Source organism: Mirounga leonina, unplaced genomic scaffold, assembly GCF_011800145.1.
Source record: "Mirounga leonina isolate KUSES-001 unplaced genomic scaffold, KU_Mleo_1.0 Mir_154, whole genome shotgun sequence".
Lineage (NCBI taxonomy): Eukaryota > Metazoa > Chordata > Mammalia > Carnivora > Phocidae > Mirounga > Mirounga leonina.
This window is the reverse complement of record NW_023270389.1, coordinates 55916631-55944397: the sequence shown is the minus strand read 5'-3', so window position 1 is coordinate 55944397 and position 27767 is coordinate 55916631. Positions and strand designations below refer to the sequence as shown.

The window sequence follows — 27767 nt, the reverse complement described above, 5'->3', positions numbered from 1 at the left end:
ATCCATCCATCCATCCATCCATCCATCCATCCATCCATCCATCCATCCAAATAGTACATGAGTTCCTACAATGTGTTATGTATAGTGTTGACAGTCAATGTTAAAAAAAAAAAATGTGGTACTGGGAAGGCAATAATAAGACATGGTCCTTGAGCATGGATTGGAGGCAACTAAACATGGAACAAAGTTCCCATAATATGTTGTATTACCCTAGTACATTTATAAATTACTACAGAAGAATAGAAGAGGAACAGATATTTAGTATAAGGTGAGAGTATATTAGAGGTATGTATATATTGTTACAAACGAATCTAGGGTGCTAGAAAGTCTTTAAAGAAAATACTTTTTTTTTAAAGATTTATTTATTTGAGAGAGAGTGAGCGAGCAAGCGGCAGGAAGGGCAGAAGGAGAGGGAGAGAGTCCCAAGGAGACTCTGCACTGAGTGCGGAGCCCAATGCGGGGCTCAATCTCACGACCCTGAGGATCATGACCCCAGCTGAAACCAAGAGTCGGACGCTTAATCAACTGTACCACACAGGTGCCCCGAAAATACTTTTATTTTAATGCATCTGTCACTTCCTGACTATATCTATTTTTATTTATATATCTTTTTACTTTATTTTCTATGAAAGTACTTTCATAGAAAATACATAAAGGGGTAAAGACTGTCACTGTCTTATTAATTGCTATATCACTAGCAGCTAGCTTTGTATCTGACATGGAGCCGGCGTTCAAAAAGTATTTTATTGTATGAATGGATGAATCTAAAAGGACAAGCAGGACTTCAGAGGTGAAGAGAGAGAACTCCTAATGTGGCAGCCTGAGCAAGAGAGAGAAGGAGCTAAAGAACAGCAACTGGTTTGTTATGCTTAAAGTCTTAGGTTTATAGTGAAAGCAAGTGGCAGAAGATAAGGCTAGAAATGGAGGTTAAGACTAGATTTTGAAAGCTCTTCATATGCCATGCTAACTATACACTTTTGGAGAGTTGTCTCTGCTTTTTAAAAATGGGAAAAACTTACTTCTGTGTTTTACCAAGATAACTGTGGTAACTACGGGTGTTAAGAGACAAAAGCACAGGGAACATTTAAGAGAATTTATGGCTGTCCATGTGTAAAGTAATGAGAGCCTGTAGAGGTAACAATCAAATATGCTACCTTTCCTGACAGAAATGGTATCTTTTCTCTTTTGAAATGGGTTTTTTAGTTATACTTTTACCATTTTTTTAAAAAAGATTTTATTTATTTATTTATTTGCCAGAGAGAGAGAGAGAGAGCACAAAGCAGGAGGAGCTGCAGGCAGAAGCAGGCTCCCCTCTGAGCAGGAAGCCCCATGTGGGACTCGATCCCAGGACGCTGGGACCATGACCTGCGCTGAAAGCAGATGCTTAACCAACTGAGCCACCCGGGCGTCCCTATACTTTTACCATTTGAGAATGAAGGGAAAGAACTTCAAAACTGGCTGAAATTTTAGAGGTTATAGTTAATTGGAATGAAACAATTTTGTCCCTTTACTGTACGCTTCATCAAATAACTAAGGCTGTGGTATTCCAGGTAGATGAAATCAGACTGTAGAAGTAGTTCGCCTTTGTATTCAATAGGTAGGGCTGAACTATTCTGGCAGAAGAGAACATTTTTTATTGAAATTCTTATACATAGTAACAAGAGAAGTATAGATAGAATGAGATGCCTATAAAATTATACCTATCATTAGAGGTCTTAAATTGAGATCTAAATGCTTGTAATTTATAAACCAACCACTAGATGGAGAGCTTGTCTTATCACTGAGTACCATTTACAAAGTTTTAAAGCAAGTTTTATCAAATTTAAACTCTTGAGCATATTTAACATTGACAGAATGTGGTTTCCATTGCTTTCTCATATACTCAGTGTTCTCCTCTTGCAAATGTGAAATAATTTAGTTAGAGCTAAATAAGAATATTCACATGCAAAAAAGTTTTGTGAATGTGGGGGCCTATGAAAATGGAAGATGCTGATCATCTTGGACATGGAAAGATGTAATGCATGTGCTTGTTAAGGTACTACAACTATACGACAACTTCTAAAATTTTCATTGAATCTGTCAAAAGCATCTTGTCTCTATAAATTTGTACGTAATACATATTTATTTTAGGTTGCTGAAGGGGTGTTACTTAGTGAACTTGAGCCTTTGTATTAGTGAGTAGATGAGTACAATTAAGTAGTCTTTTGATGAGCTTTACCAATATAGATCAAGTTTAGCTGTCATTTTCCATTTAGTTTTTATTCTTAATCTTTTATATACATGAGTATCAATTTTCCTTTTATCATGATAAAACTAAATGGCTAATGAATCTTAAAGAATCACATTTTAGTGAAATCAAACCAAGTAATATTTTTCCAAAAATCAAGGGCAAGTGATATGAGCAGTGGGAGGCTGTATTTAGAGCATTCATCTGGAATTTATTAAAAAAATTTTTTTTAAAGACATCTGTCAGTTCTTAGGGGAAATATACCACCTTGGGGACAGATCCTTTCAATTTAGTTACTATACTAAGATGCTTCAGATAAAAACTAATTTGTAGTAATGATGGAAGAAGCATGTGTAAAATAGTCACTGATTTATTCCAAATGGTAAAGAAATTCCATTTCACTGATGCTCCTCTAATTTCGTTTAATTCACACTTCTCTTATAATGCATCTTAATCTGTTGTTTAACCCATCTCCAGGGGCTATTTTATTTTTTTATGTGGAGATATTATAGTTGGCACTTCTTCATATTATACCATTGCATGAATTTTCTAAATTCCTTTTTATTTTTAAAAATGTTATAGTGTAATTGAGACTCTTCTATTAACTCTAGTTCTTGGGCACCCTCTCTTACTGTTGGTACCTGACAATTCAACTTCATGACAGTCCTTTCTTCATGAGCTTTACAATTTTTTACTGTGTTCAACTTCAGGTTTTTTAATTTATTCATTTATTTTTGCCTGTCTGTTGGCCCTTGAACTTGGAAATATTTCTACAGAGAGGTTCTGTATTTGTTTATCATATATCAAGACCCCAGGAATCCCCAGGGTCTTGTCCTGGAACAATTTTAAGGATAATTTCTTGATTTGGGGTTCCCTGAATTAGATGAATAAATTCTGAACCCACTCATGCACATTGAGAAAGCTTGTGATTCTTCTTTCCCTTGGACGACTATCCTCCTAACCTAGGGTCTTGGGGCAGAAGATAAGTTTTGGTCACTTTTCCAGGCTTGTAAATTAAGATTATCTAGTCTTTTTTTCAATGATGAGAAAAAGGCCGCCCATGGAAGTTCCAGGCTTCAGGGAATTCAGTTTCATTTTCCTATACTATATAACCTATATCTAGTTCAATATATTCTTGTGGGTGGTTAGTGTGTGTGACTTGGTACATTTCTTATCTTTGTGAATCTGGCCATGAATTATAAATTTTTGTTACATTTTATCCATCTTTTCTATATATCTATATGGGGGCACTTCTAAGTCAGCTCAGTTTATCATCTTGCTGGAAGTCCTTTCCATTTTACTCTTATTATTCTGCCCTGCACATTCAAGAAAAGAATATATCAACCTTGTACTCCTGTGACTCAGAACTGGCTTGCTTGAAGAGAACAATGACTTGAAAGAAATAATCGGAGCCATGAGAAGATATTTTCTTTTTCCTAATTTGTAGCAATTAACAGAAAAAATACTCTCATAGGTACCTAATGGAAGCTGTCAGATGTGATTATCGAGCTGAAGTGATATTTACTCAAAGCTAAAATGGTCTCAAACTTTCTATAATAATTCTTTTAATGAAAGTGTACCATCTAGTCATCTTTAACTTACATTTCTTCAATTAAGTGCAAGGACTTCTTGAAACTGGCAGTTCTATAATATCAAGCAGTGCCTCATTTCATACCACCAAATGTTAAGGGAAGTTACTGAGCTGCTTAAGTAACCCCTAGGTCAATAAACTGAGTCATTAGCACCTCCTTTGAATAATTGTTTGTCTGTTACTGGTTCAACATTTATATAATCTGTCATAATACCTTGGTTTTTTAAGGTACAAAAATTACTGCTGTAGGCTTAAAGTAGAGAATATAACATAAGTAGCAATGTTTTCACAGTGATAGTTTAACCATACTGTCTGGTACTGAGTGAGTTAAAGCCTGAACACCACAGCTAATTACTATGTAATGCTAACCTTAGTTGCTGGTTCATTTTGAGACTCTTTAAAATATGAACTGTGTATTTTACCCCTATGCACTCTCTTAATGATTTGTTTTTTTAGACTGAAATCACTTCCAGCCATCAGTTATACTCTTGGTCTCTACATATGCACTTCTCCAAGCACAAATATTTCTTTTTCCTATTGGTCTGCCAGCCCTGTCAGAGCAAATTTCACTTTAAACTAAATGCTATGATACTTAAAACCTCTTGGATTACTCAGGCTGCTAGTGTGATCTATGACCTTCCAAGAATGACAGCTGAACTTTCCAATTTGCTTATACTGCTTGGGGAACTAGAAAGCACATGCCAAATAGGAAAATGTTTCTGATGTTGAACAGAGAGAAGTTCTTGTTGGAGGTGGGAGCAGGAGACTATTAAGTACTGAAAAATACTAATAAGAAATGAAAAGAAACTAAACATGCTGCAAGGTCTAAGACCTTGAGCATAATTCAAAAATTAATACTAGTACTATAAACTTTTCAGGCTCAGTTACTGTAATTTAAGCATCATTCAGACTCTTAAAGTGATAATATATTACCAAAATGAACAAGTTCAAGAGATGGAAGAGAATCTAAAATTATCATGAGTACTATGCAAAATGGACTATATCAACTCCCCATCTTTCTTTATGAAACAGACAGAAATCTGACATATGGACACAGAGTAAATATGGCTATCTAGCATGAATGCAATATACCACTCTCTCAGAAATGAAAAGTTAACATTAAGCTTCTGTTAAAACCTTGTCTCACAAATCCTTAAATAAATAGTACAGTTTGAGGATATTTTGATATAGTTTTAAAAGCTTTCACGTTCTTTCTTTTTTTTTTTTTTTAAACATTTTATTTATTTATTTGACACAGAGAGAGAGAGAGCGAGAGTAGGAACACAAGCAGGGGGAGTGGGAGAGGGAGAAGCAGGCTTCCCTCAGAGCAGGGAGCCCGATGTGGGGCTCGATCCCAGGACCCTGGGACCATGACCTGAGCTGAAGGCAGACGCTTAACGGCTGAGCCACCCAGGCGCCCCAAGCTTTCACTTTCTTTTACTACTTCACATAAGAGGTGGATAAGTTTTTGTTATAAAAAAAAACAATCTCAAAAATCTTATCAAATATAAGAAGCTTAATGTAAAGTTTCCAATTTATGTCATAGTCTACTTATTCATTTGTCTCAATAATTTTTAGGCTAATAAAAATAAAATGCTGGTTGATAAGTAAAGACTTATTTTGGTACCTAAAATCAAACCAAGCAGTATTTTTCTAAAATTGAGGGCACAAGTATGGATAATAGAAACTATACTTAAATAAACTGAAAGTGAATAGCTAAGCATGAAAGTGTGAAAATTTGATCCAAAGTAGTATTTATAATATTAATTATACAACTAAAATGTATTGCCTTACATTATTATGATATTTTAAGGCATCTATTTTGGGCAGTGTTATATAAATACTTTCAGCCACTAATTCAGTAATTTCAGTAATCACTACAGGTCAGATAAATATTTCAGTTATTTAGTGTCTTCTAGAGCATTAAAAATCTCAGTATACTGTAGAATATTCAACATTGCATTTTATCACTAGAAGAACAGGTACTAAAGTAAATCTCTACTCTTAAATTTCATAAGCTCTCTTGTCCTTGAAAATACATTTGTTATATTATGGGTCTGCAAAACCAAAACAAAAATGAGTTCACGTTCTACTTTTGTCTAAGGCCAATTTTAGATTGTCAAGATATGGACTGATTAAAGTCATTCTGTTTAACCAGACTGTAATCTTCTGATGACAAAACAAGGTATTTCTGTATCATCTTCACAGAATGGGGCCAAGCACCCTTTAGGCACATGTTGCATTGATTCCAAGCAAATTCAGTGTAGACTGGAATGTATAAGTATATGATTCTAACAATTTATACCCTATTACCATATTTTAAAGTTATTTTTAAAGCAATATAAGAAAACAGCATACTTTTTTTTCTCTATTACTGACATACATGGACATTTTTTCTCCCTTAATTTAAGAATTGGAAATTATGTTTATTAGCAAAACTAACTTAAGTATGAACTTATCAACAACTCCTGAATTTTATTAAAGTTAGTGGGGCGCAATGACCTCAAAACCAGAATATCTGGATATGATTTCTGCTTCTAATGATATAACTTGTTACAGTCTATATTTGTAACTGTCATAATTTTTTTTTTTTGTAAAATAAGAATAATGGCTATCCCTTTTAACATCTGCCTTGAGATTATTATACTTCCAAGTCTCTTACAAGAACAGTACAGAGACTCCTATATATTTGGTGTTGTTATTGTTATGACATATGAAAATGATAGAGCCTTCCCTAAAAATACTTATGAAATTCTGGCTCCTGCCATAAAATCTAGACAGTTAAGAGATACTCTATCATACTTGGCATGCTTCTTACCCATGCTTTCTGTTTGTTTTTATAGGGCTGTTACATAATTCATAGAGATTTATGCCTACACATAGGCAACTAATTGTTATTGCACTAAAATAATGCCATGGCCAATCATATCTTCCTTTTACCATAGTGAGACTAGACTGCTTGTATAAATAAGGTTATTCAATCAAAACCCTTCAGATTCTATATCATGACTGATGCAAATGATACAACACATGTAGGAATGAAAAATACCAGGAATGTCTCTTTATATGCTTTTTTACCTTATTTTATATTCAGTGAGTTTATTTTGAAAGTAGTAAATCAAGGGTAAGGTTTTTAGTTATTCCACACAAATCATCACTTCCCAAACTGCACACATTTCTGTACTCAGGTTTACTGCTGTTTGAAAAGGGCACAGGTCATGCGTGTGTTTAGGGTATTTTCATTCTGTGATGTTCATTATCTTGGGGTTGTGCCAACCTGACAATCTGGGACTTATAAGCAAAGCTGGCCAATTATGAGGAGAAATCTTCAGGGAGATGGGAATGCACCAACCATACATTTTTGAGATTATAAGGCAGTATAAGGTTTTAGGCAATACTTCAAACTAGCATATAGGTATATCTAAGTTAGTTTTTTCAAGTATGTAGGACAAGGAAAGATTACAAATTGACTTATTTAAAAGGACCATGGTGTTCACTTGATGATGGCAAATAGTACTCCCCACCCTCAAGACTTTAGGGGAAAAGGCAAGATGCAACTGTAAGAAATTGTAATAGTTCCTTTTTTCCCTTTAGTGTATACAGAGAACAAGTTAAATTACAATAGTCCAATATTTATAAAGCCCCTAAAACCCAGAAAACGTTTTTTTTTTTTTAATTTTTAAGACTTTAAAGAATTCCTGGTCTTTTACCATCCCCAAAAAGGTCTTAGCATGATATTTGAACACCCACGTAAACAAAGCTTTATGGGGTTTCTTGTAACAATTTGAAAATATGTAATTTTTAGGTTACAGTTGCAATTTAAAAATTTACTTGCCTAACTATGTTCATAGAAGCCTCCTCCCATCCTTTCACATTTGAGGGGCTCTAAATTAGCCACTTGATACTGTTAACACAAATCTGGATTCCTTTTTAGACTGTATTGTCTTTTAATTTCTGACAGGCCAAAATGAAAGTGCTTTGGTTTTGGCTGGAAAAACCTGAAATGGAAAGAATTTCTGAAAAACTGGGATGTATTAACTTTAGTAAAATAAATAAATAAATAAATAAAGGAAGAAGATAGCAGGAAGGGAAAAATGAAGCAGGGGGAATCGGAGGGGGAGACGAACCATGAGAGACGATGGACTCTGAAAAACAAACAGGGTTCTAGAGGGGAGGGGGGTGGGAGGATGGGTTAGCCTGGTGGTGGGTATTGAGGAGGGCACGTTCTGCATGGAGCACTGGGTGTTATGCACAAACAATGAATCATGGAACACTACATCTAAAACTAATGATGTAATGTATGGTGATTAACATAATAATAATTAAAAAAAAGATAAACAAAGAAAAGAGGCTCAATTTACATGATATTACTTGAATATAACGCAGATTTATGCCCACAAAAGAGAAGATATTCAGGAAATCATTAATTATGGCCCTGTTTATGAGTCTATTCAAAAGGCTATTTTATAATTTTTAACTCAAAGGACATAAGAAAGCTTCTGTTGATTGTGCCTCTCTAGTCTGAAATGAGACTGTAGAAATATGTAGCTTTTCCATAAAAACCAACATAGACATACACAGATTTTACATTTACTTACAATTAACTATTAAAGTATATGCAGTTTAGAAAATTACTAATCATTCTTCTGAAATATAAAAACAAAGCAACATTTGAAAATTGATTCCACTACAGACTGTCCCATTTGTCTCTTCAAAGTAGATCTGAGCTATTTAATTAATAGAAGGCACTAAGCAGTTATGAGATTACCAAGTGGTTTGGGCTACTACTGAAAGACTGCATATTGACCTAAAATTCCTACAGGATTATAATCTACAGGATTATAGTCTATAATTAATCTCCTTAACTCCAGACATCTCCTCCATTTCCAAATAACCACCAATGGAAGTTTACTGCCTTTTTTTTTTTAATGAGAAAACCTGATACAAATCTTTGTAATCTAAAACCCTTTCAATTAAAAGTTTTGAGAGTTCATCAATAGTCAATGATAGGGATATTACAAGTTTTACATTAGTTTTCATTACCAAATAGCTTACATTCTGTTAGAAACAAATTCTATGTCATACTTAAATTGAATAAAAGGGGGTTTCTTTGATATTTCTTTCCTATTACTAAAATTCCTATTACTAAAATTTCTTTCCTATTACTAAAATAATTTCCCATTACTAAAATTGACATCAACAATGTCAATGTTAAAAGAAGTTCAAAGACTAAAATGTAGTGTCATATGTTCCCTTGGGAATATCTATCTGCTTGCCTACCTACCTACCCACCTACCTACTATGTAAAATGAAAGGTTTCTACTCAGTAAACCTTTGCTCATGAGATGGGAGGCATCAGAAATCAACATTCACATCAAACTCTGATATAATGGCTCTCCTCAAACCTCGCAGTTATTCAAATTATGTTTTGTAGGACACTGGTATGTTTGTAAAGAGGCACTGTCTCTACTACAGAGCCACATCAAGTTGCTATCTGGACTAATCCTTCCAAAGTGCTTATTGTTCTATGAAGTAATTAAATTCTAGGGAATTACCAGACCATCAAAGTATAATGTTTTATTAAACAGCCTATATAATTCAAGAGGTTGTATTTCAATAATAATGGGATTCTTTGTCAAGTATTGCACGGCTTAGCTTAAAATGCAAAAATATCTGAATCTATCACTCTATTTGCTTTGTTATCTAAGAAAATTCATCATATCTTTAAAATTTTTTTAATTTTATTTTTTTCCAGCTTTGAGATATAACTGACATATAACATCATCAGATTATCTGATTCTTTCTCTTTAAAACAATACTAAAGGTGTATAATTTTTGTAATGGAAGTTAAGAAATTGCAATACTCCAAATAGCATACTTTTAAAAAACTGTTTATTAAGATGGAGTGGCATTCTTTTCTTTTCTTTTGAAGATTTTATTTATTTATTTGACAGAGAGAGAGAGAGAAAGCAGGTACACAAGCAGGGGGAGAGGGAGAGGGAGAAGCAGACTCCCTGCTGAGCAGGAAGCCCGATGTGGGGCTCAATCCCAGGACCCCGGAATCATGACCTGAGCTGACGGCAGACGCTTAATGACTGAGCCACCCAGGCGCCCGAGTGACATTCTTTTCTAAAGATTAATTCTGTGTCCTCTAAAGATTAAGGACAATTCAGAAATGTATAATACATTTGTTTATTCATTTATTTAATCATTTATTAATGATTAAATTTATTAATCAGTTTAATCAATTAAATTTATTATTCATTTATTTATTCATTTATTTATTTAATCAAGGTGTGGGAATAACCTAAAAATGTATTAGACCAACCATGTCCAAATACTGATAATATACTTAGTATTAATTCATTAATTCCCTTTCTAGGTCTGCTAACACATTACCCTTAAATGTTTTCAAAGAAAAAAAGTTGCTATAAAGAATAACATCTCAAAAAATTATATTTTAACCCTGAACCATAAGCTTCTCAAAGGGAAAGTGATTAATTCTTACTGATCTCTATATCCCTAGAGCCCATTCAAGTGCTTGTCAATTAAAAAGGTTACTGAGTAAAGGAAAATTTAAGTATTAAAACATTTAATGCACACCCTTACCTTGACTATATCTTTATTTTATACTCTATAAAGTTAATTTCATTTGTCATTAGTCTATAATTTCATTAAATTTCTTTAAATAAAAGTTAAAGGTATCTTTTGGAAATAACAAAATAACCTCCAACAGTATATATGCTATACTTCCGATTTACTGATTACCAACAGGTCATTATTTAAGACCCAGTAATAGGAAAGAAATATCAAAGAAATCCCCTTTTATTCAATTTAAGTATGACATAGAATTTGTTTCTAACAGAACATAAGCTATTTGGTAATGAAAACTAATGTAAAACTTGTAATATCCCTTTTGGCAGTAATTTCTTTTTATGGTAGAGAATGCTTACATTCAGTATAGATAAGTATTTCTTAGTAGATTCAAATAGATATGTAGTAGTATAATACATGGGTACTAAGAATTTCTTAATTCAATCCTAACTACAAAGGCAAGCACCTTTATCTGTATAAAATACTGCAATTCAAAAGACAGTTTTTATCTTTTATATGTTATTCAAAATTTTCTCCTATAGCATAGGTTCCTATCTCAAATTTTATAATACAAGCACATTATATATATATCAATTACATATATAATGAATACTATGCATTGTACATTTGAAAGATTACTGAAATAGTAAAGATTAAATATAAAATTAAGACACTGAAAGTTAACAATGAAAATAAAATACAGCATGGGAAATGGAGTAAGACATATATGTGTTTGAGTAACAGCTCTGACCCTTATAACTCATTTATTAAACAAATAAGTACCGAGAACTAGAGTATGCCAGGCACTGTAGATAACAACATTGAATAAGAAAGTCTGGTCTTCTGGAGACTACATTCTTGTGGAAGGAGGTTTATAAACAAGTGAACCACAAAACAGATGATTAGGGTGCTAAAACAGTAACTATAGGATGGGGGAGAAAGAGCTGATTTGATAGTTTCATCAGAAAAAGGCTCTTTGAGGAAGCAGTATTTGAGGAAAAGGGAGGAACCAAGAAAGACTCCAAAGTCTATGGTTTGACCTACTGAATGATGGTGACATTCACTGAGATGGGAGATTAGGGGACGGACCTATTTGCATGTAGGAAATCAAAGTTACATTTGATGATTTTATGAAACATTCAACTGGATATGTTAAACAGTGACAGGAATGGTTGGTACTCAGAGAAGAGGTCTCAGATGAAAATATAAGGTTATAGTTTGTATCTAAGGCCATGGAATCTAGATGAAATCCTTTAGGTAGTGGGTGTCATAGAGAACACAACCAAAGCCCTGAAGTAAGCGGTGTTAAAAGGTGAAAAGGAAGAGGAATATCCAGTACAGAACACTGGAAAGGAATGGAGAAGGGCTCAGTGGAAAATCAGAAAAATGGGGTATCTTGAGAGATGAAAGAAGAGAATTCAAAAAGCAGGGCCTTGACATCTGTGCCAAACACAGCTGAGTTAAAGACAAGAAACATCCACTGGACTTGGCACTATGAAGGTTACTGGTGATTTCAACTAGACTGGAGAACCTGAAGGGTAGATGGGAGTCTTTTGAGGAGTATTACATGAAAGCAGTGAGAGATGAGCAGTAGGTAAAATGTGATGTGGGGCCAAAGAGAATTTCACTAGGGGGATTCCAGATTATGATTATAAACTGGCAGGACTGACCCAGTAGAGGGGAAAGAAGGGTGGCGTGGAAGAAGTCCTTGAGGAGGCAAGAAGGGATGGAATTCAGAGCAAATGAACGGACTGGACTTTGAAAAAAAGGACACTTCCTTAATTGTAACAGAAGGGAGAAAAAAAGATGGGTAAAAATAAGAGATTAAGTCGTGGAATGATAACCATGGGCAAGTTGCTTAACTTGATAAGCTTTGCTTTTCTTAATAATGTCTTCTTCCCTGAGCTGTTAAGATTAAATTAGATAAGGAATGTAATAAGCAGCAATCAGCATACTGCCTGGCACTCAGCAGTGTTTTTCATAAATACCATCACTATTAATCAACATATCTGACTGTAGACAGATGTGAAACCATTTTAGAGAATAACTTTTCAAATAATACAATTCAAATAAAGATTAAGTCTGTATGGTATTGAAGCCTGTGTTGTTTCTACTCCTTTCCAGTAGTTTCATTTAAAACTGGACCGGACTGTTCATGTTCTAGAAACAAACTTTTTTGAGCAGCTTCACTTAAGATTTTTTTTAAAAAACTTTTAAAAAATTAATGTTTACTGGGGCACCTGGGTGGCTCAGTTGGTTAAGCGTCTGCCTTCGGCTCAGGTCGTGATCTCAGGGTCCTGGGATCGAGCCCCACATCGGGCTCCCTGCTCTGCAGGAAGCCTGCTTCTCCCTCTCCCACTTCCCCCGCATGTGTTCCCTCTCTCGCTGTGTCTCTGTCAAATAAATACATAAAATCTTTAAAAAAAAATTAATGTTTACTTTGTGCAGAAATTTTCCATGGACTTTCAAATAGAGAATTTTGAGTGGGTTATGGACTAATGGTCTGATGCAGATTTAAAGTTGCAGAAAAACAAAGCAACAGACTATAGAACAGCCTTCCCTACCAGATACAGAGGCTAAAATTTTATTTCAGCCTCAATCATTTTTTTCACCTGCAAACTATGATGTTGCGGTTTAAGTACACATAGACAGGCTTATTGGAAAACACAGTAATTCCAAGAGAACAAACGAAAATGTTAAAGTTCAACATTTCTACATTATATGTAACACCTGCTGGAAAGGCCTAGGGCCGTTTAAAATTTTCAAGCCACTCCTTTCCTACCCTCCTTTCTTATTGGGGTAACTAACAACTGGCACTTTTCCCAAAGTGGGTCCTCCCTCTGTTTTATCAGGAGATGTGATTTTATTGCCTCCAATTTAGAAATATTCTGAGTTTCAATACATTTTTAGTCATTGTTTTTATGATAGTGATCTAAATCAATGAATGGGTATTATGCCCAACATTTTTACTTTTATGAGAGTAGAAATGCCTTACTCTGTGAAAGCAGATGGCTATAACAGTAACTGTGACTTCAATGGTGAGAAACTAAAGGCAGTTTTCTTTCTATCTAATTTATTTTATAATATATCATATTTACATATTTAAATATGATCTATATAATCATATAGTATTAATAGAGTATATTTATCAATGGCTATCATCTAAAATGGCCTTTAAGTGTGAATTTCTTGGGAGGGAAGTTAAATTCCAGTTGCCAACTACAAAAGACAGACGAAAAGATTAAAGGTATAAGTGAAATAAAGTTAACAACATATATTAACTGAGTCAAATAATGCCTCAACTGAGATTTCACTGTAGCCAAAAAAGAAAATAAAAAAATATAAGATTTTATTATATTTCAGTATGCAGATATATACATTTAATAATGTATAAAATTCAGCTTGCTTAATGTGATTTTGAATTTCCATTGGTTTACTCAACAGATATTTATAATATTACTAAGTATGACCCATTTGATTAAGATAGTTCAGTAGGTGCTGATAAAAATGTTATTTTTGGGGCGCCTGGGTGGCTCAGTCGTTAAGCATCTGCCTTCAGCTCAGGTTATGATCCCAGGGTCCTGGGATGGAGCCCTGCATCAGGCTCCCTGCTCCATGGGAGGCCTGCTTCTCCCTCTCCCTCTCCCCCTGCTTGTGTTCCCTCTCTCTGTGTGTCTCTCTCTGTCAAATAAATAAATAAAATCTTTTAAAAAAAGTTTTTACTTTGAGAACAGCTCTTATAATATAGAGATCAACTTTTTTGAAATCCTTTAAATTCCACTAAATACTATAGAATCTTCTCTATAATCAAAAGTGAAAAATAATGTTCTGACTTACTAATAAACTCATTAGGTAAAAATTTATGTTAAAATGGAACATACAATATAATCAAAGTAATAACAAATCAGCTTATTTGAAGAGAAAGGAAGGCTTGGTATTTCAAAAGCATTAAAGGGGACTCAATTTGAATCTCAATAGTGGTATACATGCATGTGCACCCACCTCTTCACCCCTCCTCAACACATGCACACCTTTTGCCTCTCAGTTTACTAACATTCTAAATCTTTCTCCCAGATTTGGCTTTGCAACCACTTACTTGATAAAGTAGGTCACTTAAAAAGGCAGAAAGCCCAATAAAATGAATTACAAAGACAACAAGATTAAATTGATTGCACTGTTTTCATACATTGTAGCTAAAATTTTGCAAATATGCAGTTGGCTGTGGTTTGGCATTTAACAGCATGTGATCAGTAAGGAGGAGGAAATTTTATTCTCATTAACTGTTGCAGATTTACTGCAGTGAAAAAGGGCTATGTAACCCAAGATGTGACAGTACAGAAAGATCAAAGCCATGGACTGGAAACTAAATAAACCCTCTGGCTACTTCCTGCAAGGAAAATTCACTTTGGCAATGTAAAACAGAGCCCAGTTAAAAACTACTCTCAGTTTTATGAGCTGTCATAGCAGCTCAAGTGGTTTGGACCGGCTGAGTTTAGAACATTATATTTCCTTGTTTTTGTCTTAGATACTTCTGTAAGCAGTTTTATAGACCCCCCCTTTTTTTTTAAACACAATAACCAAAAAAATTTTTTAAAAAGGCAACTCTTTTCTTTTGGTTGAAACTGAGAAGGTAACCACTAAAGTTATTAAAGCAGGCAGGTCTTCATTTGCACATTCTTTTCTCATTTACTACAATTTAATATTTTGCTCTTAGATTTATTTGGCAATTATACATATACTTTAATAATTCATCTGCAATCTATACAATTCCTATTCAAAATAAGTGCAAATCAGTTTACAGAACCCATATGGCTCATATATGAAGGGTAAGCTATTTGTAATAGCACATCTGGAAGGACTATGGGCAATATGGGAAATATGGGAATTAATTAATATTATGTTTAAAAACCTATAGGCTCTAGACTTCATATTTTTTAAACAAATAAGAAAAAAAATTTGATTTAACATTTCTAATATAAGGAATTTTTAACAATTGTTCATGAATACTTAAATCACATTGTTAATCAAAACACAGATGAGCTACAATAAATGAACTTTAAATTAGAAAATATCTCTGAGTTTAGGAGTAAACTCAATATCACCAAATCCAGATTTATAGGAAATAAGAGATGACATACTGCGTTTTCCTCTCTCTCTCTCTCTCTTTTTTTTTTTTTTTGGAGGGGGTGGTGGTGTTTATCAAACAAATTGCTTACAATTTTGTTATTTTAATTAGAATGTCACTAAGCAAGGCTTTATAATGGTAATTTACATCCCATTCCCTTAAAAAAAAAACTCATTTTTTTGAAACTAAGAGCATGTCATAAAAGCACTCATATCTGCTGATGGACTTTCTACTTTCTTTCCATTTAAATTTACAACTAATTTTTATATATCTGTAGAGTCAACAAAAATGTGATTAATACATATAAAAATGTATAAACTTTAACACTAGATAATCACTCTTAAAAGGTGGTGATATAATTAACTTCCTAGTCATGACTGGATTAACTCCCATGTCATTTCTTCTAGTACAAAGCTACACCATAATTGATGTGTTAACATTTTTATAGGATCTAGTCATAGTCAGATTACTTTTTTTCTAATTTATAGACTCAGTCATGCTGAATTTCATCTAAATAAAAGTCTGAAATAAAGTGACAATAAATTTGGTTTTCTTTGGGAGCATCTTTGGACTTCATATACAGCTAACATGTATGCCTCCAAAAACTCTGCTCAGATCACCAGACTGAAAATTACCACAAACTTAACGAGGGTAGTTTTATTGCCAACTTTTTCTCTTGCTTCTAAATTTCCAAAGGAAAGTAAATCACTTAAAATATTTTTCCAAGTTAGGAGTATAATTTCTCTAGGATAAAACATCTTCCCAAGTTTCCAGGATTCTAAGCCTTGAATTTTGGCTTGTATTTCTGTATTTCAGTAAAGTTTACAATTTGCTAATGCTGATGTGTGATAATCTAATAAAATCTGGCCTTAAAAGTTATGGGCCCAAATTACTAATAAAACCTAATTCAATTCTCCTTGGGAAATGCAAATCATTAGTGTCCAAGTAGCGGAACCAAATTTCCTTGCCTTTGTTCAAGGCTAGAAAGAAGCTGTCTCTATAAAATGTCTAAACAAATAAGATAAGTAATACTAATATATGAGGATTCATGTATAGGCCTAAAATAATAGCATCATGTATATAAACATTTACATTGGTTAATTAGCTAAATAAATGGTTTGTAAGAGATATTAACCCTTATAGACTGAGATTATTTTACTCATTTCATCCTCCTTTTTTATATGGCTAGATTATTCTATGTGGAGAACCTAATGAACTAGTAAGTACCTAAGAGAATTTAACAGTAATGAACTAATTAGTTAATGTGTTAATACATTTTTTTTCTTTTTTCTGTATGTGTGTGTTAATACATTTTTAGCAACTTGCCTCCAAGCAATCTGAAGCACCAATTTGTAATAAACAGTGTCAAGTGTATTAAAGTAGGTAAACAATGTCATACCGCATAACAAAAACCACATATCTTACTCTGAATTTTAATAACATTTACTCTAAGACACTCTAAAGCACAGTTCACTGTTAGACTAACAACTCTGCTTGCCTTTTGGAGGCCATGATGGTATAACAGTAAAGGCTTCACTATTAGCTACCTGGTTTTGGACTAGCCCCTTAAAAATCTCTAAGCCTTCCTTTCTACATTTGTTAAAATAAGGACGATACTACTCTTTCCCTTATCTACCTCACACACTATTGATGATCAAATGAAATACATGATGATATAAATGCTAACTAAATGCAAGTTACTAGTCTTTGTATACTTTGATTTAGACAAAAAACAAACACAAAAACAAAACACCTTAACATTTTATTCCTTGAAACTTTTAGAAGGCTCCTAAGACATTCCATCTTCTGAAGTAAACAAAGTAAGTGGCAGAATTGCTATGGGAGTATTTAGAAAGAAAAATGCAATTTAATGTAAGAATTATGTTACAGCAAGAGTCTCATAGTGTAAAAATCACTTATTTGCATTGGTTTAATTTTCTCATCAGAATGTGTTACATAGCTATTGCCACTCTTGTTCTCCTGTTTTCACCATCCCACAAGTTTAAAAGTAAAATTTCATTACCTTAGATAAAATTTTACCTGTCACATGGTATTATTTCTTATAAATGGTTTTATTCATTTTAAGAAATTTCACCATACATTTCTGATTGGTTAATATTGATGAAAGGAGGAAGAATTTAAATTCTTATTATAATTACATTATTATTATTATTATAGCACTAATTACTAGGCTTGAAATACATGTTTACATATATTAAAAACAATGTTATTTGGATAACCTAATACAATTATAATAAAAATTGCACAGATCTAGATATTTTTAGACCAAATCATATACCCTGACACAGAGCAACTTTTAAAAGTAAATAGAATAATATCTGTTACCCAACCTCCATCAGCTTCTATATAGAGGTTTTACTCTGTTTTAATCATGACTTCACAAAATTGCATTTAAACTGAGAAGTAACTCTTGCAAATACCCCAAACTAGATACAGTCAAGAACAAATTATTAGGGACCTATGCAAATGTGTATGGAAGGAACAGAGAGTCAATAAGATATATAATAAGTGCCTTGCATATACAAAGCATTCAGTAAGTTTTTGTTTTTTAATTGAAAATGTTTACATATTAAGATTAAATCAATGAATCTCTTGTCATAATGTTTTAATACATGCAAATGAATATAAATGGAATGACCAAACACTCCAAACATACTGTCAAATTTCATTACTAGAAATCAGAGATGTGGCAGTGGTATATTCACTTTATGCTATCAAAACATTAGGGGTGAATAATATTTTTTTAAAAGAATTTTCAATAAGGAAAAATCAAATTTTTGTGATCTCTGTGATCTCTGTGATCAGTTCTTTAAAAAGTGGAGAATTTATGTAAAGTGATTACCTATTGCTAAATATATATATTTTTACCTATTTTGACCTTCATATTTATGTTCTTAAATCAGAACACTGGTGTAATCTAATCTGTGAATAAAATCATGTGGCACAAAAGCAGGTGCTAAAAATAACATTTACTCCCCAATTAAATAGGTGTACACGACATTCACTACACTTACACTTCGACACACAAACACTTATTTTTTAATAGTTTGTTTATCTAGTGTTTACTTCTAATTACTCCATAAGGATAAATCATTAGAAATGAAATTACGGAGCTCTAGGAAGTGAACGATGTAAGGATCTTGTTCTCTATTACCAAATACATTCCACAAAGGTTTTATCCATTTAAATTCCCACAGAAGTGTATCTGAGTACTTCTTTGCTCCTCTGGGTGGGTATTAGTATTAAAAAAATTTTGGCAATTGATAGGTGAAAATGGAATCTGGTTCCTTTATTTTGTAACCACCATGTCTGAAAAAAATTACTAAAGTCAGGAGATTTTTTTTTAAAGACTTCTCATGAATGTTCTCCTCTGAGAAAAATCAATAGGTAAATAAATTAATAAACTATAATTTTTGATAAAAATTTAATAGCACAGTAAATAAAGCAGTATTTTACTGAATGACTATCTTTAAAAGATTTCATAAGTATATACCAATTCATTTAGTTCCTAAAATGCTGCTGAACAAACGGCTGGCCTCAATGTGTATCAAAGGAGCTATTTCTAGGAGGTGCTTTTCATTTTCTTTTGATCCTTCCATATAATTTCTATACTACTTACTCAGTAATGAAGGTCACTAAAACTTTATTAGAATAGAAGAGTATGGGTTATCAATTAAAATTGATACAGGACTTATCAAAGAAGGTATTTTATAAGCATATTTACATTCCTCTCAATATAAAAGAACTTCTTGACTCACCAAATGAAGGGTTCTAAGAAAGACAATAATTTGATTTCTCCTTTGAATAACTGCTTTGAAATACTCTCATAATATATAGTTCTAAGAATAATATGTAGTTCTGTAAACACTACACAATGACATTTAGACAGAGAATATGTAATTTTGAGGTTACTTTTTTCAAATGAAAAAACTGACTAAATAGCTGAGTATAATTAAAATGGCCTGAGAGCTAAAGAAATAAGTCTAACTTTGACATGTAGAATCATTGTCTCAGGAAAAATTATACATTTAAAAATTTGGATAAAAGATTATTTTTTATATATTAAGAAAATAATTTGTTAGTTCTACTCAGGATGATTTTAAAAAGTGCAACTATCATTTCAACTGTGATTTAATGTTTGAAAAAAATAAATTAGAAAGAATGGAATAAAAAGTGTGTATGTATAATATATAATACATATAATGGACAGAATAGTTAATGCCCAAGTAGTCTCAGAAAGGGAAAGAATGAGGCAGGCTATCTAAAACACACACAGAAAATGAAAGTGTAAGAATCAGATGGCTCAGATAAAGCACACATCTATTTCATCTTTGACTCCAGTGAAACGGTCAGTGAATGACATCACTGTGCCAACCACAAAGAACTCCAGGCCCTCTGAAAAATATTTTTCAAAGCCCCAAGGAAACCTAAGCAGTCTCTGCAATTTTTTTTCCCAGTTTATGAAAATTGGATTCCTATAAAAGAAAAATGGACCATTTTTACTGCAACAAAAACTGATTTGTAAAAGCTGGAAGCAGTTTAAAAATACTCAACATGAGGTTCTTGTTAGTCTTAAAAAGTAAGAGTTATAATAAAAAAAACGGTCCAAAAATATGGTGCGGATATATTGTATATAAGGGGGAAAAAAGCTAGTCCTACTCCTATTATTTTTAATTAGCTTCAATAGCAAGTTCCACTTTACTTTCTAACACCAGTTCAGATTTTTTTTGGAGGAGGGGGGGGAAGATTTACATCTAACCCTCTGGGATTGGCAACTCTATAGCTAATGCCTTGGAGCCCTAATGGATTTTGCATCACCTCTAAATGTCGGGAAATTCTGGCGCCAAGAGGTTCAAACTGATAGTGACGCATGTCTAAAACCCAGGATTTGCTGTCCAACTGCCAGTATCTATTTTATCAAACATCCAGTCTCCTCTGCAGAATAGGATAGATGAGTTTAACTTACTGTTTCCAATTAAACTGCCTTGGTTTATTACAAAAGTGTAGGCATTCAGATTAAGAAGGATCACTTGGATTTTAATCCCAATTTAATGGTTTAAGCCATTAAGAAAAATACCAATTAAAATGGTTTAAACCATTCTCTAAATCTGGCTTAGTGTCCCCATTTTTAGACCTATTTGTCCTATTACTAAACTTTGTCATTTTAGGAATAAAGTGAAGAATTTTTCTTTGAATAATTAAAAAAAACCCCTCATCATACAAATTAGAAATTTATTTTTTACCTTTCAGGAACTTGGGATCATCTACTTTACCTGAACCCACTAAAACTAATATATTAAAAAACCACAAGGACCGAGAAGCCATGCATACTGGCTGAAGAGCATGCCACTTGGCACTGTCGTATCATTTCACATTCTCAAATCATTAAAAACAATGGTAAAGATAAAAATTCACATTTTATACATTAATTTTTAAAAAATTCTTCTTCCAGATTACTTGACAGTGCTTATTTATAAAAGACATACGATAAAGAACAGGGAAAATTTTGTAAGTCATCTGGATAATTTCCCCGATTTAAAGAAAAAAACTTTCAAAATAGGTAACATTTCCTCTTTTTACAAGTATTTAAAGAACACTTTTTTCAATATGCAGAACTCAATCAAGACATTATACTTACAAATTTCATTATTAACTCAAATTTTTCATGTTGCCCATTAAGTCTGCATATTCTCATCTTTCCAAAGGAGATGAAGAATAAGATTCCAATATTCTCTGTTCACATTTCTCAAAAAATATTCCTATTTTGTTTAAAATATTCCTATTTAAAGTAAAAAGTTTCAAAAGTAGTATTTTAAGGCAATGTTATGTGATCTAATAGGCTTTAAATTTACCTATTGGATATCAGAAGCTGAATGGTAGCCATTAGTTTAAAATTTCACATCTGGTACAGTATGCAGCAAAATGATCATGCGAAATATGTGAATAATTATGTAGCAATTTAAAATACTTAAATATTTGCAGAATTAAAAAGTAAGCCAGAGTTAAGATCCACAGTTTGTTACTATCAAAGAAGAGCACAGAAATCCTATTAAAAGAGAATCCTAACCAACCAAAAATGACTGAATAAAAGAAAGAGTAAATGATTCCAGAGTAGGTCAATAAAACAAACTATAGCAAAAAGCAACTATGAGTATTGGGCTATACTATATACTTTCTCTGTATCTCTGCTGATACAATTTACAGTCCCTTTTTATTTGATTACTTACAAAAAAACTGAGGAAATTCATTGTAAATTATTTCTTCTGGAAATAAAAAGAGAAAATGATACAGTTATGTGATTTAAGGCCTGAAAAATTACAAAAGACAAGAGATGAAAGACTTAACTTTCTCAGGGGAAGTTTTTTTTTTACAGGTCAAACAATTCTCAAATCAAAATGATTATAATAAGTATTTCACTCCTTTGATTTGAAAAAAATAGTCTATAGTATGTTTTATTAGCTAATCCTTTAAGCCAACATCACTGTGATGTGTCTTTTATGATGTAAAAGAAGCAACAAATATTTCTACCCTTGAGAAGGAACTGAAAGTACAAAGGTAAGAGGCTTTCCCAAAGTCTTTTTTAAAAAAAATTAACAGAACTGGGGAATAAAATCCTGAAATCTTTGGACACAATGTATAATTTATTCATTGGGTACCACTATCTCTTAAAACACTTTTATTGTTTTATAAAATGACCATTTTTGAAAACCATAAATGAGAGATTTTGTTGAATTGAGCTCATAAATTCACTGTTTTCAATACTCAATTTTAATCCAAGTGTTCAGGTTCTTAATCATATACATATAAAAAAATGAAAGCAAGTCTTTCTGAAATTAGTAATGCATGATTAGTATTAGTCTGCTTTCTTTAGATTGGCAATATCTGCAGGAGATACCAAAATAATGTTTTTGTTCATAGTGAAACATAAATGACACAATAATTAATTTTGTAATGTTATCAGCAAAAATTCCAATATAAATAATTAGGATTATACACCCAAATCACTTCTTCCTTTTCCAGTTATGTTTCAGAAAACATTTTTCCAGTGAATTGTCACATGATGGAGTATAGTAGTTACAATGATTAAACAGAGCCTTTATTTAAATAATTATAGCTAATATAGACAGAAACATCTGAAGCAATCAAAAGCCATATGCTTTCTGATATTTAACCATGTTTAACTTTTATGTCCTGAGGCAAGAGTTTCTTACCATGAAAATCCAGTACACCAATGAAACTATTTCTGAAGTGTTATTATTTATTTAAAGTTCACTACAGAATACTGAACTATATATAAGGTTATACTGCGTTTCATGTAATACTCCTAAGTTTTCAACATGCTTTTAAACTTTGGGTCACAACCATCAATGAACTATGAAATCATATAGTAGGTTGCAATCTGCATTTCAAAATGGAAACAGAATAGTGCATTACAGGTACTAAGAGTAATTATCATTTAAAAATTTTTTTGTTTCATTATATGTATAGGTATATATGTACATAAACAAATATATAAATATATATATAAACATATCTTTGTGCATGCACTAGGTTGCAATATGAAATGTATTTCTTAATGTGAGTTGTGGTAAAAAAAAAAAAAGACAAAAACACTTAAAAAGTCACTATAGTATGTTATGTTTCCTTCCAAATTAGGCATCATGTTATACTAGAAATAACCTAAAATTTGGAGGTATATAGACCGGAGTTCAAATTTTTTCTCTACCACCCTACTTTTGTGAGTTGACTATTTAAACTTAAATTATTAGAGCCTTGATTTCTTCATTTGTAAAATGGGTATAATAATACTTGCTTTAAAATGTTGCTGTGCAGGTTAAAATAAATGAAGAATATTCATAAAATAGATTATACACAACAGATGATCAATATTGCTTGCAATAATTATTGGATTAAAATGGCTTATTATAAGTGATCATTAAGAATTATAACATATTGGTCACAATTTTTTTTAAAGAAAAAAAGAGTCTTAAGGGCAACTAAGACTCCACCTATTCATCGGACCAATATAATGTGAAATTTCAACAGACTAAATTAAAATATTATACCTCTAAGAATGATATGAAGAGGAAAATATTGTATACACTTTCTGATAAAATTTTAAAAATCCATGACACTAGTAATGAAATGAGACATCTGCTGGGAGAAACTTTACTATAATTGTAGAACAATGCTGAAATGCCATATTTTTTTTTCTTTAAATCTTTTATTTGAATGCCATGCAGGGAAGAATAGTCTTTAATTGAATCAAAATGTCAACTTCTAAAAACAGTGATATCTGAGTAATTATTAAAATACATGTATTGTGTTCTTGTATTTTATTGGCTTTGGAAAACACTTAGGAAACAATCTAGTTCATTAATTTGGCAAAGGTACTGTCTATTTCAATGGACAGCCTGTATTTTCCAAAGTGATGAAGCATTTTTTTTTCCAGATCTGCAATCTCCATTTTTTTAATATAGAAAATGTGACTCCATAAGTTAATTTAATATCAAACAAGCACGTTCTTGGAAATGTTGAGGATTCTTTCCTCTTTAATGAAAATAGAGAAGTGGGGGAGTGAAGAGAATTCTATTTTTCAAAAACAAGGGAAACACCATATATTAGATTTTTCTTGGAAGTATTTACCTGCCAGGAAATGAATGCTGCCCAACTACATCTCCATTTTGAAGGTGATAATCATTGAAGAAATCTGGACTTATGGCTCCTTCAGAAGCAATTAATCCATCTAGAAAGAAGGAAAATTGGTAAATAGTGAAACATTGGTAGGGAATAAAAAGGAAACTACCCTATCAAGCAACACAATAGAAAATAATCTATATATTTAATCTGGAAAGAGAAATGTTAGTATGACATGCTTCTCTCTCTGGGAATATGAGCAGAAGACCATACATACTTAAGTGTTCACAACAATGCAGCAAAACAACTGAACATTTATTGAGCACCTACTATGTGGTAGTACTATACTAGCACAGAGATAAATAAGACAATCTCTACCTTCAAGGGACTTATAGTCTTGTGTAAAAAATAGATAAAAGATAGGGGTGAAGTGAGGTAGTGTAGGATAGTAAGGTTGGTCCAGGCTAAGGAAACAATGAATAAAGACAGGGAGATATTAAATAGCATGGTGTCAGTAAAGAGCAACATTTTATACCCAGACAGCTTCATTTGTGTAGAATAATTAAGAAATTAGATATTTCAAGTAACTTAATTTCTAAATAAGCAATGCTTGACACTTTCAGTGCCAACATTAAAACACACACACAAACTTGGGTTAGAAATGTAAGTATATTTTATATTCTCTGTGTTTTTAAAAAGTATATTGAACATAATTTGTTACTTCTTGATGACTTAATCTTCATTATAAGTATAAATTACTTTTTTGTCATGCCCTAGGTTATTAGATATATTTGACTACCTATACTAATTTGGCTCTACACCACTACGCTTTCGAGGAGTTCTTTTCTTTGTTTATAAAGTGCTCCTTTCCTTTATCTAAGTCTTTATTATGGCTTCCTGCTGATTTTAGAATGATACTACTTTCTTATTTATTCTAATCTAAGAAACCAGATAACCTATTATTGATAGAATTATGAATAAGGTAAGAATAAGAAAAGAATTTGAGGGAAAAAGCTCTAAGTAATGGTTTCCAGGCTAACCTAGGCATAGAAGAAATGTATTTCAGTATGTGGCTTTTGTAATAATTACTTGGAAAGCTCTCAGGCCTTTTAAAGTTTCCTTTTCTGAAAGTATTCTGGGTTGTTAAGTGACCTCTAGATAAATGTTGGCTAGGTCATACTCACAACATTGTTTATAAAGTTGACACATAGTAAGCAAATTATTTAGTCACCAGATGATCATTTTACACCTACCATTTGCATAATAATACTCTGCTAGGTTCTGTGGGAAATACAAAAAGTTGCAATATATAATTTCTGTTTTCAAGAATTTTAGATTAAGTGAAATATCAGACAAACACTTAAGATACAGTTAAATAATACATTTCATTCATAAATGATATACAACAGGAATGAATGTTATGTACTGAATGAGTACTGGAGGCAGAGGATGGTATAAAGAGATTACTGTGTTCTGTAGGGGTTAGAAAATCTTACTTGGGGAGGAGGGAGGCAGAGAACTGATTTGAGTCTTGAAAGATAGGTAGCAATTAATGATAAAATCTATTTGAGGAATAAAGTTATTATTATTACAAATCAAGTGAATGGTAAAATTAAGTAATAGTGTTGGCAAGTGAGTAAGTGAGGTGATTTGTATTTCCATATGACTCCTGTACCACTTATTTGTTACATATTGTACACTAAAGATTTGTATTATTATATAATTGTTGAATTGCTAATGAATATCTTCGGTATTTCTCTTATTTCTTTAGTAAATTTTAAATACTTAAGAGGTACCTTAAAAGTTTCTAATATTTAGTCCAGTTTCCATGTCTTCAAAAAGTTGATAAATCAAAAGACCAGCAAAACACCAAAAAGTTACAAAAAATGAAATTATGGGAAATGCCAAGACACAATAGATTGAGAGTTAAGCAGTTAGAATATTTTAGATGAATTGAAGAGTTCTTAGGAGTGTGGCTAAAATTAACAAGGTTAAGACCACAAAAATCAATAGTTCCTCTGTTAAATTAAAACCAAATAATTGAAGATCAAAATTTAAGAAATCTGCCACTTTCAGAGGAACACAACTAAGTAAAGTGACAAAATAAAATATTTATCACACTTTGAAAGTGAATACAAAGATATTCAGCATGCCAGTAGCATAAAAGATTCTAACATCCAGAAAATAAATACAACCAAATAAAAAGATACGTGAATTATAGTTTAAAAGTTTATACATGAAATATGACCTAATGTTAAGCCAGATTAAGAAGAAATTAAATGAAAAACTGTTGTCAATTTCTCAAAATCTTCATTTTGATGCAGAGCTCCCATTGTTTTCAAAGGGAAAATGAGTAGCAAAAGGATAAAGGGAATACAGAGAACTACAAACTAGGAGCTCATGAAAAAGAGATCAAACTAAAAATGTCTAAGTTTAAAAATTCAGCCAGCAATGTTATAAACCTAGAATACAATTAGGATAATATAATAAACCTGACATTATGTAAGTAAGAAAGAGTAAATTTATTCTTCTGAAATTAATTTTTAATAATCTGAGAGCACAGCAATTAATTCAGTAAACTAACTATAGCTTCTAGTGTGTCCTTTATAATGTCTTGACAAAATTTAGGCAGCTCTGCTATATGAACAATCCTTTTACTAGAATGAGGAATAAAAGTTAAATTACACCTTAATTAAATCCTCAACTCAAACACCTCAACTTCTTTGGAATTATCTATTTGTTTCTTAGCATTCTGCATCCAAAGTTAATTCTTTTATAGAAGTAATAAAAAGGAATCGTATATTCTTGACTATAAAGTCTAGATAAATCTAAGAGTGTCCTTCTAAAGCTCCTACTCTAACCTTGATAGCAACAATGAACCAAAGAATTTCATGGAACATTTAAACTACCAGAGAACAAACAGAAGACAGAGATGATATACACCAGAGCACTCTGTAAGCTGTAGAGCATTATAAACATTTAGGTTATTAAATTATATGAAACCTTCTAGACCATAGTTATACAATACACCTTTCTGAGGTGCTCCCAGTAATGATGATAAATATGGTAATGAGTAAAATGGGGTATATACTGGAGCAAGAATGAAATCAAAGCAAATTTATTGTGAGCACAGGTAATTTATCAACCTTCTGATTTTTGCAAGTCAGTTAAAAAACTGGCTTATAGACATTGTGAATAAAGGTAAAAAATACAAAAACTCAGTATCTTCTTATATACATTGTTACTGAAATAAACTTTTTTTTTTTAAGTTAAATGAAAACATAATATTGGGCTCTTTAGTGAACTAGCCAAAGGTGAAATTGTGACTTGTGGGAGAAAATAGATATTAATAATGAAGAAAATGAGCAAAAGAAATTACTAAAATAGAAAAATCATAATTTACTGGGCTACACCTAATAAGAGATATCAGAGAAACATATAGGTAAATGAAAACTATGGTTTTACAATAATCCTGAGACAGAAACAAAGCACTGTAAGCTTCATATTCCAGAAATGTATTTACATATTAAATGCTAAGAATAAGAACATTCAGCAAGGTGATGAAAAAACAA

At 32.1% G+C, this 27767-nt stretch overlaps 1 protein-coding gene across 1 annotated transcript in view; it reads right to left on the bottom strand.

The window, feature by feature from the left end:
• The window catches only part of KIFAP3 (kinesin associated protein 3), a 187573-nt gene that overhangs the window by 5731 nt on the left and 154075 nt on the right, over positions 1-27767 (bottom strand). The window contains exon 19 of the mRNA XM_035010840.1: positions 24205-24304. Within this exon, the coding sequence (XP_034866731.1) occupies positions 24205-24304 (100 nt within the window). The remainder of the gene's footprint in view (positions 1-24204; positions 24305-27767) is intronic.